Source organism: Mobula hypostoma, chromosome 23 (assembly GCF_963921235.1).
Source record: "Mobula hypostoma chromosome 23, sMobHyp1.1, whole genome shotgun sequence".
Taxonomy (NCBI): Eukaryota; Metazoa; Chordata; class Chondrichthyes; order Myliobatiformes; family Myliobatidae; genus Mobula; species Mobula hypostoma.
Window position 1 is genome coordinate 12707969 of NC_086119.1, and position 14432 is coordinate 12722400.

General features: G+C 39.7%; 1 protein-coding gene across 11 annotated transcripts in view; it reads left to right on the forward strand.

Moving 5' to 3' along the window:
• The first annotated feature begins 3271 nt into the window (after positions 1 to 3271).
• Positions 3272 to 14432, forward strand: part of LOC134336845 (kinase suppressor of Ras 1-like) — a 199543-nt gene continuing 188382 nt past the window's right edge. For 7 of the 11 annotated variants that reach the window (XM_063031414.1, XM_063031415.1, XM_063031416.1 and 4 more), the window contains exon 1: positions 3272 to 3769. In XM_063031414.1, coding sequence (XP_062887484.1) covers positions 3485 to 3769 — 285 coding nt within the window. In that variant the 5' untranslated portion in view covers positions 3272 to 3484. The other 4 variants (XM_063031420.1, XM_063031424.1, XM_063031422.1 and 1 more) reach the window with 4 other exon arrangements.

The following is a 14432-nucleotide window of genomic DNA, read 5'->3' on the forward strand; positions in this document are numbered from 1 at the left end:
ATGGCATGAACATTGACTTCTCAAACTTCCGCTAATGCCTCGCCTCCCCCTCGTACCCCATCCGTTATTTATTTATATACACACATTCTTTTTCTCTCTCTCCTTTTTCTCCCTCTGTCCCTCTCACTATACCCGTTGCCCATCCTCTGGGTTTTTCCCCCCCTCCCCCTTTTCTTTCTCCCTAGGCCTCCTGTCCCTTGATCCTCTCATATCCCTTTTGCCTATCACCTGTCCAGCTCTTGGCTCCATCCCTCCCCCTCCTGTCTTCTCCTATCATTTTGGATCTTCCCCTCCCCCTCCCACTTTCAAATCTCTTACTAACTCTTCCTTCAGTTAGTCCTGACGAAGGGTCTCGGCCTGAAACGTCGACTGTACCTCTTCCTAGAGATGCTGCCTGGCCTGCAGCATTCACCAGCAACTTTTATGTGTGTTACCTCACTATTTTTGTTTCCCCTTTTTGCACTACCTATTTAATTTAACTTTTCAAATATATATACACTTCTTACTGTAATTTATATTTCTTATTATGTATTGCAATGTACTGCTGCCGCGTAACAACAGATTTCCCGACATATGCAAGTGGATTCTGATTCTGAATCTGATTTCTATCTAAGTCAGGATGGAGTACTGCTTGGAGGTGAAGGTGTTTCTGACGCACATGTTTCTAGGTACCTGATGCACTTGCCCTTTAATACATGTGATGATTTCCATTGAGAAGGCCATGTATCATGAAGGACAAAATACTCTGTCTCAGTGCATGAGCGATAATGGGTAACTGGGTAATACACACAGAAAAGCTTCCCAACTGAGTTAGCAGATTTAAACTGCTTATTGTCATGTACAGTGTTTGGCAGTGCACACATTTGGCAGTATTGAAAAGTTACCTAATATTCCATCTCCTAATCAACATCTGGAGATTGGTGAGTTAGACATATAAAAAGCCAGGCTACGAATATTGTTCTTTTAAAATAGCCCATTGACCCTTATGTCTGAACAATATGTGAATGGTGTAATAAACATACAAAATTCCGGAGGAACTCAACAGGTGGGGCAACATCTATGGAAAGGAATAAACAGTTGATGTTTCGGGCCAAGACCCTTCATCAGGACAGGAAAGGGGGAAGCGGCCTGGATAAGAAGGTGGGTGAGGGGAAGGAGTACAAGTAAGAAGGTGATAGGTGAGACCAGGTGAGGAATAAATAAATAAGAAAAAAAAACACTCAAAAGGTCCTGAATTGAGGCATTGATTCATACATGGAATCATAATAGCATTGGGTCAATGTGTTCAGAAAAGGAAATTAAAAGGTAAACAGTTGTGATAAATATATTAAAATATGCAACATAACATATTATAATCAAACACAATTTTGAATAAATCTCTCACTTCAGTTTTTCTATGACTGATTAAAATTCTCAAAACATACTTGAATACCTGTTAGAGATTTATCAGACAATAAATTACCGACACTTTGATTGCATTATTTTGAGCTATTCATGACTCTAAAAGCTATTGGCATAATGGTTTTATGGTAAGAGGCATAAAAATAGAAGCTAAGAAGGTGAAACTATATAACAGTTATATTTTATTTCAACCATTGGGTGGAATAATGCGTGGGAAGAAAAATTGAGATAATGAAAGGTACATAGAGGAGATTCACTGGCATTACAGGCTAATAAAAGAACAACAAAAATTAGGTCTTTTTATGTTCGAGTAGAGAAGATTATAGCATGATTTGATAGCGGTTTTTAAAATTATGAAATGATATTTCAAAATAGAAGTCTACTTCTAGTGATTGAAGGATTTAGAACAAGAAGTAAATATAAAATTTTAGAAACTTAACAGAGATAGCAAATGTAACTTATATTATTATTAACACTGAAGATTTGTTTAGATTGATGTTTGAGGGAAAATTATATAATTGAGTAAGTGAACATTTAGATAACTTAAAGATAAAATTGAGTAGAAGCTGAAAATATTGTTATCTTATTGTAATTCTATGTATAAGAGGAAGCCCAATTTTTAGGGAAATATGCCACATTGTATTATATCAAAATAATTATAATGGATGAATTATTAACATAATGATTTGGACATCTTAAGTTAGTGCAGTAACATGAATAAAAATTGTTGTATCTGAAATTATTCTTGTTTTGCATTACATTAGCAACAAATGACCTATACGTTTTTACAGCTACCTTTTGGAAACCTTGCTCTTGACTTTCTATGACCAATGAGTTGCAGTCAACAAAGAATACTGATCATATGGGACATATGAAAAAAATATTCTTTAGTTCCTTAGATATTCCTAGACTTTATGACTTAGCTTTTAAAAAGAAAACAGGATTTCATTTTCAAGTTCATATTTTTCTCTTTTTGTTTAAGAACACAGGGAGCATTCAACCCATCTGGGTTAATACCAGATTGCATCAATCCCATTTCCTCTACTTATTTCTCTGCATCTTATTTTCCTGTACATGCCCATTACATTCGCAGATTCTCCCCTGGCTCACTTACAATAGGTATCATTTTACAATAACCACCTTCCAAATGGAGTCTAGAAGAAGGTATGCCAACCTGCTAGGCTCCCACCTAGCAGAAGAAGCCTGCAGCCAACAAATCTATCCCTATCCACCCTGTCAGCCTCCCAAAAGATGTAGTAACCAGGAGAGGAGCTTTGGCCGAGATGGTCTGTTTCCGTGCTGTAATTGTTATATGGTTATATGTGGGACTAGGTGAGAGTAAGTGTTCGGCACAGACTAGAAGGGCCGAGATGACCCTTTTCCGTGTTGTAATTGTTATATGGTTATATAGTTAATTGTTATATGGTTATTTAAGCTGCAGTCAAACAGATGGCAACCAATTTGTGCACAGCAATGTCCTAAAACCAGTAAAATAGCATCATCAGATAACCTGCTAGCTATTGTTGTCATTGCATTTGTTTTGTAGTTTTATTCAGTGAAGGCAGTAATTTTTTTTTTGTTTTTTTTGAAGTACATTATACAAAAGAATAAAAGCAGGAGAGTTTCCAGGGAAGCCCCAGTAACATGAAACGAATCTGCGAAGGCAGAGACCAAAGTGCCTAATTGGGCCAGGTTGCGGGCCCGGGAGGCAGGAGGGCGAGCGACGCTTTGCGGGAGTTGTAGTTTGTTTCCCGCCTCCCTGCCCGAAGAGCGACGCGACTACAAGTCCCAGAAAGCGCTGCGCGTGACCCTAGCAACCGCTGGGCCTCTTCTCCCCTCCCCCATCCACTGAAGGGAAAAGAAGAAGAAGCAGAAGGAAAAAGGAGCCGGTCCTCTGTCGAGCTTCGGATGTGCTCCTGAAGGAGAGATTTGCAAATTAACGCACCTGCGCTGCCCTATTTTTGTATTTGCATTTTAGAAAAAGAAAACTATATTAATTTTCCCGCGTGAAGAAAACTTATTTTGCAGTTTTGTTTAAGAGGGAGGTTGAATTGCATTGTAAAAGCAGGCCGAATGTTTAGGAATGGCTGAAGAGAACAACAAGGGTCAACAACCCAAGCCCAGTGGTAAAATAAAGAAGGCTTCAGTTGCTGAAGAGGAAGGGGAAGAAGAAGAAGAAGAGGAGGAGGAGGAGGAGGAGGAGGAGGAGGAGGAAGAAGAGGAAGGGGAGCTGAGTTTAGGCAAAGCCATGCAGCAGTGCGAGCTCAACCAGAACATGATCGACATCAGCATCTCCAGTCTGGAGGGGCTCAGGACCAAATGTGCTGCGTCCAACGATCTGACGCAACAGGAGATTCGCATGCTGGAGGTAACATGGTGCCTCTTTTGCTTTGGTAGCCGGACTCGGCTGTGCTGACCAGTTGTCAGTCCCGATCCTAAATGTGGGTGGGTGGGTCGGTCAAAGTGCATTGGGAGATGTTGGGTGGTCTTGGTCACCCATCTGCAATTTCCACCGCAGGGTTACTTCCAAATCCAGCCAGTGCATTTAGGGATCAAATGAAAAGGGGGCAATGCCCTCACTCTGCAGAGCCCCCACAGCCCTCCTGCTGTTTTAAATCAAGGACACTAAAAGGAATAGATCAGGATCAGCTTCTAGATGTGAAACAGCCCTGTCTGCTTTCCTAATGTGCTTTTGGGGTGGTGGGAAGGGGGTTGTGGGGAAGAGTCTCACCTGACTAGCCCACCTCCTTTAAAATTTACGAAACATAGATACCAAACACGGAAATATGTGCCAGCTAGCTGGGTCTTTTTTTTCCTAACGAACTTGGGTATTTATAAATGATTTTCCGATTCAAGTGATAATCCATAAATTTTGCACCTGCTCTTGCCATTGCAGTTTCTCAAGCAAACTGCTGTCTGCGTTTTTTTGAGCCCACAACATATAGCTGTCTCTTGTCTGACCTCAACCAATTGCTTTTGCTCACAGCTAATATGCATATAAATTGCAACAAGGCTGTAAATTATTACAAGGTTGAAATGTACGCACTTTTTATTTCGTCTTGTGCCTACCAAAATCGAAGCATTATTTCTGTGTCAGCCCAGCTGTATTGGGTACGCAATAAAACTATATAGTGAAGGGTGTTTCTAATCTTCAAATATTACGTGTGACATAATTTAAAGTTTACACACGGTGAGGCATTAAATTATTATTTCTTGTTTTGGCTGTGGGTTTAACTAGGAACAACAGCTGGCGTTAACCCTTAATCGCAAAGCAACACATGTTGGTAAGCAGATACACTTTTTTTTAGGCTGCATTGCGGCCAAAGAGGCTTGCTGCTTTGTATCTAACCGTAGGGATTCGCAGAACTTCTACCGAGATGGCTTAATTTTTTTTCTGGGGTGTGTGCGCTGTTCTATTACGGGTGTCAGCATTTTTGTTTGATCTTGGTAAGCCGCTGTCACAACTCGCTTGGAAATGTTTAAGCATGTTCAGACAGGCATTAGTCATGTCGTCAGTTTTTGAAAAGGGGTAGGAATCGCAGTGTGTCCCGGCGCGTTAGGATCACTGTTGATTATTTTTTTTCCGTGTAAGTGCAATTTGAAGGCTGTTTCCCCTTCTTCTCCGGTCACTGTGTAAGCGACGGGCCTGTGTTGTACAGACAAACGCGTCCTCACGGATGAGATCAGCATAACCCACTTCAACAGAAAATGAGGCGGCGCAACATAGCAGGAGGACTCGATTGCCCTTTGTAAGCAATTCACTTGAAATGAAACATTTTTATCTTTTAAGAGCCACGGTCAGTGGCCTTAGCAGGATAACTAATTTTAATGTGTCGATTTGTGTGACTTTTTAAAAATGTAAACCTGTAAACGACAATCAAGATTAACGTCATTAAGTAATGGAAGTTTTCTTTGAGTCGCGATCTGCTTTGTGGATGTTGGGTGGTAGCAGAACGAAAGTCCTTTCTGGATTATTGAGCCATGAAGTAATATTGGTCTCAGTTGTGGTGCGTTGCGTGTAGTGCTGCGGCTGTTCCCAAAAATAGATCGCAACTCCTCCTCGTTTAGTGAACATAAATACACCGCCGCACAAAGGTAGAAGGCTGATTCCATACTAGCAAAGCGTGTGGCACTTCATAATATGGCTGAAAAACAGGGAGTTGACGTGAATAAGCATTCTGATCTATTTTCTCAAAGTAACCCTGGGTTTGTTGATAAAACAGGTTGGTGATTGAAGAGTGACTGCATGTGCTGGGTGGGAATTCCTGTATCTTTTAACTTGTATCACGTGTTGTGGAGGATATTTCTCGCTCAAAGTACTAAACTTCTTAGTGTAGATTTAGCCCCGATTGTATTCATGTTAGTGAAGTAAATTCTGGAGTAGAGGGTGAGAAGACCAGCTTTGAGCCGCCTCATTTACAGTAAACGTTCATACTAATTACCCATCAGAACTTATTTTTGATCATTTCCTCTTCCGTACTCTTGGGATTGAGGATGACTTCCTTCTACCCCAGTTCTTTGACTTCTTCAGCCACATCAGAACCCAGTGTGGGACCCCACAGTTGGTGTAATTGATGGGACAGAGGTCACTTGATAGAGCCTATCAGTAACAGTTTGGGAGGTGATATGCTTCCTCTGGCTGGTACTTCGAATCTTTTATGTTTCTGACAAATGGACTGCAGGATCTGAATGCTGTTCCTCCATTTTGAGTTGTCTGGAACTGAGATTCCATGAATCCCTTTTCTCGGGGAGTTGAGAAGGTGATTGGATTGTTTCCTTTGTCCAGCTGCTAATAGATGGAACTGGGAATAGAGTTTCTTCTGGGAGTTTGGTTTTGGGCATGAGAATGATGTGGCCTGAGCATTAGAGCTGATTTCATACAATTAAGGTCCTAGTGCTGGGAATATTGGCCTGGAGGTGGATACTGACATTTAGATTGCTTATTTCATCTAGAGATTTGAGGGTTCTGCAGCAATGGTGGTGGTAGTCTTCAGACCATAAGAAATAGAAATGTAACTACATGCCACTACTGCAGGATGTTGGCTATTTTGTCCCCTGAACCTGCTTCACCATTAAGTAAGATTATAATTGATATAACTTTTCTCAAGTTCATGACCCCACTCTATCACCATCACCCGTAACTGCCTCACAGATTGAAAGTCTGGCCTTTTCAATTTTGAACAGCTTCAAGGATTTAGCATCAGCAACTTCTGGAGCAAACAGTTGTTTGGGCTTGTAACCCTTTGAGAGTGTTTCTTGATTGCTCATTGCACCTGTATTTGTGTTTCATGAAAAGGAGCTCTTATTTTCCTTTGTGCTGCAGCTTTCTGCAGTCCTTATTTAAGTAATCTGTTTGTTCATTTTCCAGTATTATACCTTAATTTTCTACTTTTTTGGCCACTCTCTCCACAAACTGCTCATTCTTTATGTTTGCTTCATTTGCAAATTTGGCTACATTACCTTACTTCATATATCACTAATGTGGTCTTTAAGCAGTGCTTGGAGGTAGTTTATATTTCATAAGCATACAGGAGGGGAGAGAGGCCTGGTTTGAGGTCTTGGTCTTCAAATACTGTTTTCCTGGTGTGCTAAGGCCTCAATAAATTTCATTATTGATATCTATATTTGTTAAGATGTGGCTCCCAAGGTAGAACAATCTATGTTTTCTTGTCTTAATGAAAGTGGGTAGAAATTGTACAATACAGATGACTTAAAATATATTAAAATGAATGGGCAGGGAAAGATTCCAGTGTTAGCACACATTGATTCCCAGAGGTAAACTTGTTGAACTCCGGGTTGGGAGTGTTCCTGTGTATTTGAGTCAGGTAATTGTCCAAGTATACGATCTTATTGAATAGTAAAGCAGGCACAAGGGGCTGAGTGGTCTCCTCTGAACCTCTAAACAATGTTATTTTTTGGTGGTGATGTGGTTATAGCTAGAGATGCTCTAGAGGCCAAAATCTGAGGTGGACAAATATCTTCAAGTGTTAAAGAGAGGCTGTCGGAAACTTGATGTGATTCATGGACAAATTTTGAAACAATATTGTTAAATTTGTCCACTTGTAGAATCCTTAAAATAAAACTTAGTCCCTTGGAAGTGGATGGTCTGGAATTTTGGTATCATGTGACAGGATGTGTCAAGATGAAAGTTAACTCTGCACAGATGACCTAATTTGTTAAATATTTTCCAGAATTTTTAGTATTTCAGTATTGCTTTAGGATAAGAAATTTGTTCTTTTGATTGAACTTTTTGGAGGCAACCATCTGTTTCACCTGTTACACAATTTCAGGCAACACCATTGCACACAAGGTGGAGAAATCACCAACTTATTCATGTATGGACAGTTTCTTGCTTTGCCCCTGTTTAGTTCTGCATTCTTAACCACTCATTCTGAAGTACACTTCACTCATTTTCTTTTTTTAATGCCTGAGCTTTGAATTACTTGAACATCTAGTCCATTATTTTTCTAAATAACCTGTGCTGCCTCTTCAATAGTATGCTGTCACTTATTTCAGCAGTTAATGAAAGCTTGGGTCCATTTCTAAATGCTGCTTGTTATATATCTCCGAACTAATTTTTAATTATTTCTGGCTGACTCGGATCCGCCCCACCCCTTCACCTTACTTAATACCATACTACTTTTATACTCCTTGGTAATTTCAAAATTGTACCTTGTCATGCCTTGTCTATGGCATTGTATGTGTGTGTATCTTTTATGAACATGTACTGCACAGAAACAGGACTTCAACAGCATGATTATCCCTTCTGAACTCATTCATTCCATGTTATTATAATTGACCTGTAGGTGTCCAGGTTAAGTGTTCTTTTGAAATGGAACCTGGGACATGGGTCTCAAAGACCCAGGGTTACCCAAATTTACGAAACTCCACCCTGTGCTGTGTTTATTTTCTTGATATTCTTCTGCGTCTACCATGACCATTTAAGTTGAGCACAAAACGTTAAACCAAAGTCTGATCAATGCTGAAGATTTGAAATACAAGGTTAAGATTCAGGAAGTATTTTCGGCGAGCAACAGTTAACACTTCAAGTCTATGCTCTTTCATCAGAGCTGAAGTATAGCCTGCATTGTTTGTATGGCTGCTGAAAATGAATTTTACTTCAACATCCTTAAGTACTATGTAAATATTTATTTAATGATAGTGATTATTGAGTAAAATAAAGCCGATGTATTTTCTAATCTGTTTCTTCTAGTATTTTTTAACTTTGTTTGAATCAGTTAGGTAAGTTTTTTTAGGGGAAGTTGATACTTGTGTTGGAGTGAGGTGGAATCAATGACTACATTCAATAGGACTGATTAGCTAGACATTTGATTAAATACTGTTCCCGTCAGAGTAAATAAAATTGCTAGATAGATAGATAGATATACTTTATTAACCCCGAGGGAAATTTGGTTTCGTTACAGCTGCACCAACCAAAATGTTGACTTGTATTCTGTGTAGATGTATTCTAATACCAAATAAATTAGGATGACTGTTGCTGGGAGATCTGTTTACTGTAAAGAAAAGATGTGATGTAAATACAGTGCTATGTTGCTTTTCCTTGACCTCTGGTTATCTCCCTATGGCATGTGTCCCATTGCACTAGTATAGTGCAATTGTGACATATCTGGATGACAAATTGTTGTATTTGCATTTCTTTCTTGCTAGATTTGGCATTTCTTCTTTTTAGTTGTTCAGTGCTCAACGAATAACACTTAAGGAGGTTGAAGGAGTAATAATTTACTTTGAACTTTGAATTGTCCACATTTTGATTTATGCAGAATAAATTTTCTTCTGAAAGATAATCTGAAAGCTCCATGTTTTAATTGAATTGTTTTATGCACTTCAGTCAATAATGGATAATGGTTATAATTTGCAGGTGGCATTATGTGACCCTGTAGTGGTGTCAAAGGTGCCCATTATTTCCTGAATACTTGGGGTGGCACAGTTGAGTAGTGGTTAGAGTAATGCTATTACAGAGCCAGCAGCCCAGGTTCGATTCCTGCCACTGTCTGTGAGGAATTTATACATTCTCTCTGTGACGGTGTGAGTTCCCTCTGGGTGCTCCAGTTTCTTCCCACATTTCAAAGCAGTATGGTTTAGTAGGTCAGTTGGTTATGGGTGTAGTTGGGTGGGTGAGCTTGTTGGGTCGGAATGGGCTATTACCGTGCTGTATCTAAATAAATAAAAATGAAATATATTATATTAGTTATATGGTCAACATAATTGTTTTTAGCTGTTTGTGTTACTGAACATTTCATTGCTCCTTATCTTTCACGTCATAGAACATAGAAATTTACAGCACATTACAGGCTCTTTGGCCCAAAATGTTGGGCCGATCATGTAACCTACTCTAAAGACTGCCTAGAATTTCCCTAGCGCATAGCCCTCTAATTTAATAGCCTCATGTACCCATTTAAGAGGCTCTTAAAAGACCCTATTGTCTTAGATCCAGCACCGCCGCTGGTAGTGCATTCCACACACCCAACACTCTGTGTGAAAAAATTACCCCCGACATCCCCTCGGTACCCATTTTCAAGCACTTTAAAACTATATCCCCTCGTGTTAGCCATTTCAGCCCTGGAAAAAAGCCTCTGACTATCCACACGATCAATGCCTCTCATCATCTTATACACCTCTATCAGGTCACCTCTCATCCTCCGTCGCTTCAAGGAGAAAAGGCCAAGTTCACTCAACCTATGTTGACTTAGTTTATATCCTACTTTTTAGTTCTTGCATTTATTTGGGTTAAATTTGAAATGTTAACTATGGTACTTCTATGAAGACATAAATATCAGCCATCTGTTTATTTAGTCTTTAAAAAAAAGTCACCATTTGGATTGCAGTTCTGGTTGTGGGGTAATGTAATGCCAAAGTATAAAACTGGAGGCAAACACTATTTTTATATTTTGATTAATTTACAGTGTTTTCTGGTTTGTGAGGATTATTTTCACACAGAGCAAACTTTCCAGAAAAAATAACCTAAATTGGGTAAAAACAGCCAGATCATCTTGAGCCCTGACTTGCCAAGAGAATGCAAAAGTAGAATTGCCTGGAAAGCAGTCTTATCAGTAATATATCAACAATATATCAGTAATCATTTTCTGATATGCATTTCTCATAGCAGACAGATTATGTATTCAATACCAAAGCAAGCAGATCTTTTGTATGCTGTCAGTTTCTCTTTTCTAAATTCCTCTAAGAATTGGAAAGAGTTTCTCTTTCCTCCATGTGCCTCATTAGTTTAGAATGTGCTGAACAAATGTTGAAGAAATTTTTCTGCATCTGCGCTTCCTATAAAGGTTATCCGATTTTGCATGTGTTTTGAGCCTTAAATTTAATGAAGTGATTTGTACACAAACTGTACAGTTCATGACGTGTGTAGAGATTTAAAATTTTAACATGGTCATTGACTTGAGAACAGGATGTGATTCACTTTGAGAACAATGGAATGAAAATATGTTGGATATAATCTTTGTATAAAAATTTTGAGTCAGCATATCAGCTTTGATATTTTTATTGAATGAAAGTCTCATGGTTCTTCAGTATCTTATCATTGGTGCATTTGATTCTGACCATGAGACTATGTGAAATATTTTTGATGAACCTGTCATTCACGTCTTGAGATCTAGAGTTAAAACTTTTATGGTTTCTTTCCCATCCTCTCCTACCTTATCAGTTTGTAATGATCTAAAGCTGACTCTTGTCGTGTTTGTGTTTTGCAACTGTAAAATAAGTGATTGTCAAAGTATTTTAGACAGTTTAAACAGTCTAGACAACTTTTAATAAGCCCAGATTTAATAATCCGCATTTAATAGAACATAGAACATAGAATAGTACAGCACAGTACAGGCCCTTCGGCCCACAATGTTGTGCTGACACTCAAACCCTGCCTCCCATATAAACCCCCACCTTAAATTCCTCCATATACCTGTCTACTAGTCTCTTAAACTTCACTAGTGTATCTGCCTTCACTGCCTCAGGCAGTGCGTTCCATGCACCAACCACTCTCTGAGTAAAGAACCTTCCTCTAATATCCCCCTTGAACTTCCCACCCCTTACCTTAAAGCCATGTCCTCTTGTATTGAGCAGTGGTGCCCTGGGGAAGAGGCGCTGGCTATCCACTCTTATCTATCCCTCTTATTATCTTGTACACCTCTATCATATCTCCTGTCATCCTCCTCCTCTCCAAAGAGTAAAGCCCTGGCTCCCTTAATCCCTGATCATAATGCATACTCTCTAAACCAGGCAGCATCCTGGTAAATCTCCTCTGTACCCTTTCCAATGCTTCCACATCCTTCCGATAGTGAGGTGACCAGAAATGAACACAGTACTCCAAGTGTGACCTAACCAGAGTTTTATAGAGCTGCATCATTACCTCGTGACTGTTAAACTCTATCCCTCGACTTATGAAAGCTAACACCCCATAAGCTTTCTTAACTACCCTATCCACCTGTGAGGCAACTTTCAGGGATCTGTGGACATGTACCCCCAGATCCTTCTGCTCCTCCACACTACCAAGTATCCTGCCATTTACTTTGTACTCTGCCGTGGAGTTTGTCCTTCCAAAGTGTACCACCTCACACTTCTCCGGGTTGAACTCCACCTGCCACTCCTCAGCCCACTTCTGCATCCTATCAATGTCTCTCTGCAATCTTTGACAATCCTCTACACTATCTACAACACCACCAACTTTTGTGTTGTCTGCAAACTTGCCAACCCACCCTTCTACCCCCACATCCAGGTGGTTAATAAAAATCACGAAAAGTAGAGGTCCCAGAACAGATCCTTGTGGGACACCACTAGTCACAATTCTCCAACCTGAATGTACTCCCTCCACCACCACCCTCTGCCTTCTGCAGGGAAGCCAATTCTGAATCCACTTGGCCAAACTTCCCCGGATCCCATGCCTTCTGACTTTCTGAATAAGCCTACGGTGTGGAGCCTTGTCAAATGCCTTACCAAAATCCATATAGATCACATCCACTGCACTACCCTCATCTATATGCTGGTCACCTCCTCAAAGAACTCTATCAGGCTTGTTAGACACGATCTGCCCTTCACAAAGCCATGCTGTCTCTGATCAGACCATGATTCCCTAAGTGCCCAGAGATTCTATCTCTAAGAATCTTTTCCAACAGCTTTCCCACCACAGACGTAAGGCTCACTGGTCTATAATTACCCGGACTATCCCTACTACCTTTTTTGAACAAGGGGACAACATTCGCCTCCCTCCAATCCTCCGGTACCATTCCTGTGGATAACAAGGACATAAAGATCCTAGCCAGAGGCTCAGCAATCTCTTCCCTCGCCTCGTGGAGCAGCCTGGGGAATATTCCATCAGGCCCCGGGACTTATCCGTCCTAATGTATTTTAACAACTCCAACACCTCCTCTCCCTTAATATCAACATGCTCCAGAACATCAACCTCTCTCATATTGTCCTCACCATCATCAAGTTCCCTCTCATTGGTGAATACCGAAAAGAAGTATTCATTGAGGATCTCGCTCACTTCCACAGCCTCCAGGCACATCTTCCCACCTTTATCTCTAATCGGTCCTACCTTCACGCCTGTCATCCCTTTTTTTCTTCACATAATTGGAGAATGCCTTGGAGTTTTCCTTTACCCTACTCGCCAAGGCCTTCTCATGCCCCCTTCTTGCTCTTCTCAGCCCCTTCTTAAGCTCCTTTCTTGCTTCCCTATATTCCTCAATAGACCCATCTGATCCTTGCTTCCTAAGCCTCATGTATGCTGCCTTCTTCCACCTGACTAGATTTTCCACCTCATTTGTCACCCATGGTAATGTAAACTTGTTAAATAGCCCAGAGTCATGTTGTTCACTCAGTTTTTAAAAAAAGTTGAAATTACAATGGTATTTCTGGAAATATAGAGAAACAGTGCTTATCATCAGTTTTTTGCTCTTCGGAACAATGTAATCTGTAAAGAACTTCCACATGTTCACAATGTTCAATTTATTTTACCTATGTGCCTTTAGAAACTGAATTAAATTTATATTGTGTTGGATACCATGTTTGACCCTATGATCTCTAGATTATGCATTCTCATCACAGCTTGGCATCCTTGTTCAATGCTGCCCTCCACTCAGTACTTCAGGAACCCTAATCTGCACCTTCGTGATCTCTGTTCATAGTCATCCAAAGATTGTTCCTATTTTCAATCTCTGTATATAAGCTATCTTGTATATTTCTATTTCTGTGTTTTTTTATTTTACTATGTTTTATGCTGCACTGGATCTGGATTAACAATTATTTTGTTCTCCTTTACACATGTACTGGAAATGGTATTAAACAATTTTGAACTACTTGAACTAACTGCCACCATGTCCCTTTTGTCTATCACTCCTGTATCTGTTGACCTATTTACCCTGACAATATTTTGGTCTTTTAAAAACACAGTTCTGTATTTGCTTCAAATATTTCCATGATCCTGCTATTCCATTTCTTTGTAACCTCCATCCCTTTAATACTTTGAGGTTTATGTACATGTGCAATATCCCCAATCTCTGGCCATATTTTTACTTCCATGGGCTCTGTTATTTGGAATTCTTGTGGTTTAATATGTTCAGTGAAGTGACAGATGTTTTACAACATGAGATGCATAATATGATAAAAAGAGGTCCTTTTCACAATTTCTAGCCCTAAATCTTTAGGATGCAAGATTTATTTTGTTCTATTTAATATATGGTCTTTTAGCACACCATGTATTGAGAATATAATGTGTATTTATTGCATAACCAGTCACTGCTTTCTTAATAATTCAGTGCAGATGAAGGGCTTTGAGGCAATTCTATAGTATGCAACCTGCAATAAGACTAAAGTAACTTTCTTCAACAAAGTAACAATTGGCCTGAGGGTTGAGAGCATTTATAAACTAGGCAAAGAAAACCAAACATTTGAAAGAGGGAAGGTAGAAAATCAGAATCAGGTTTATTATCACCGGCATGTGTCGTGAAATTTGTTAACTGAGCAGCAGCAGTTCAATGCAATACGTAATATATAAGAAAAAAAAT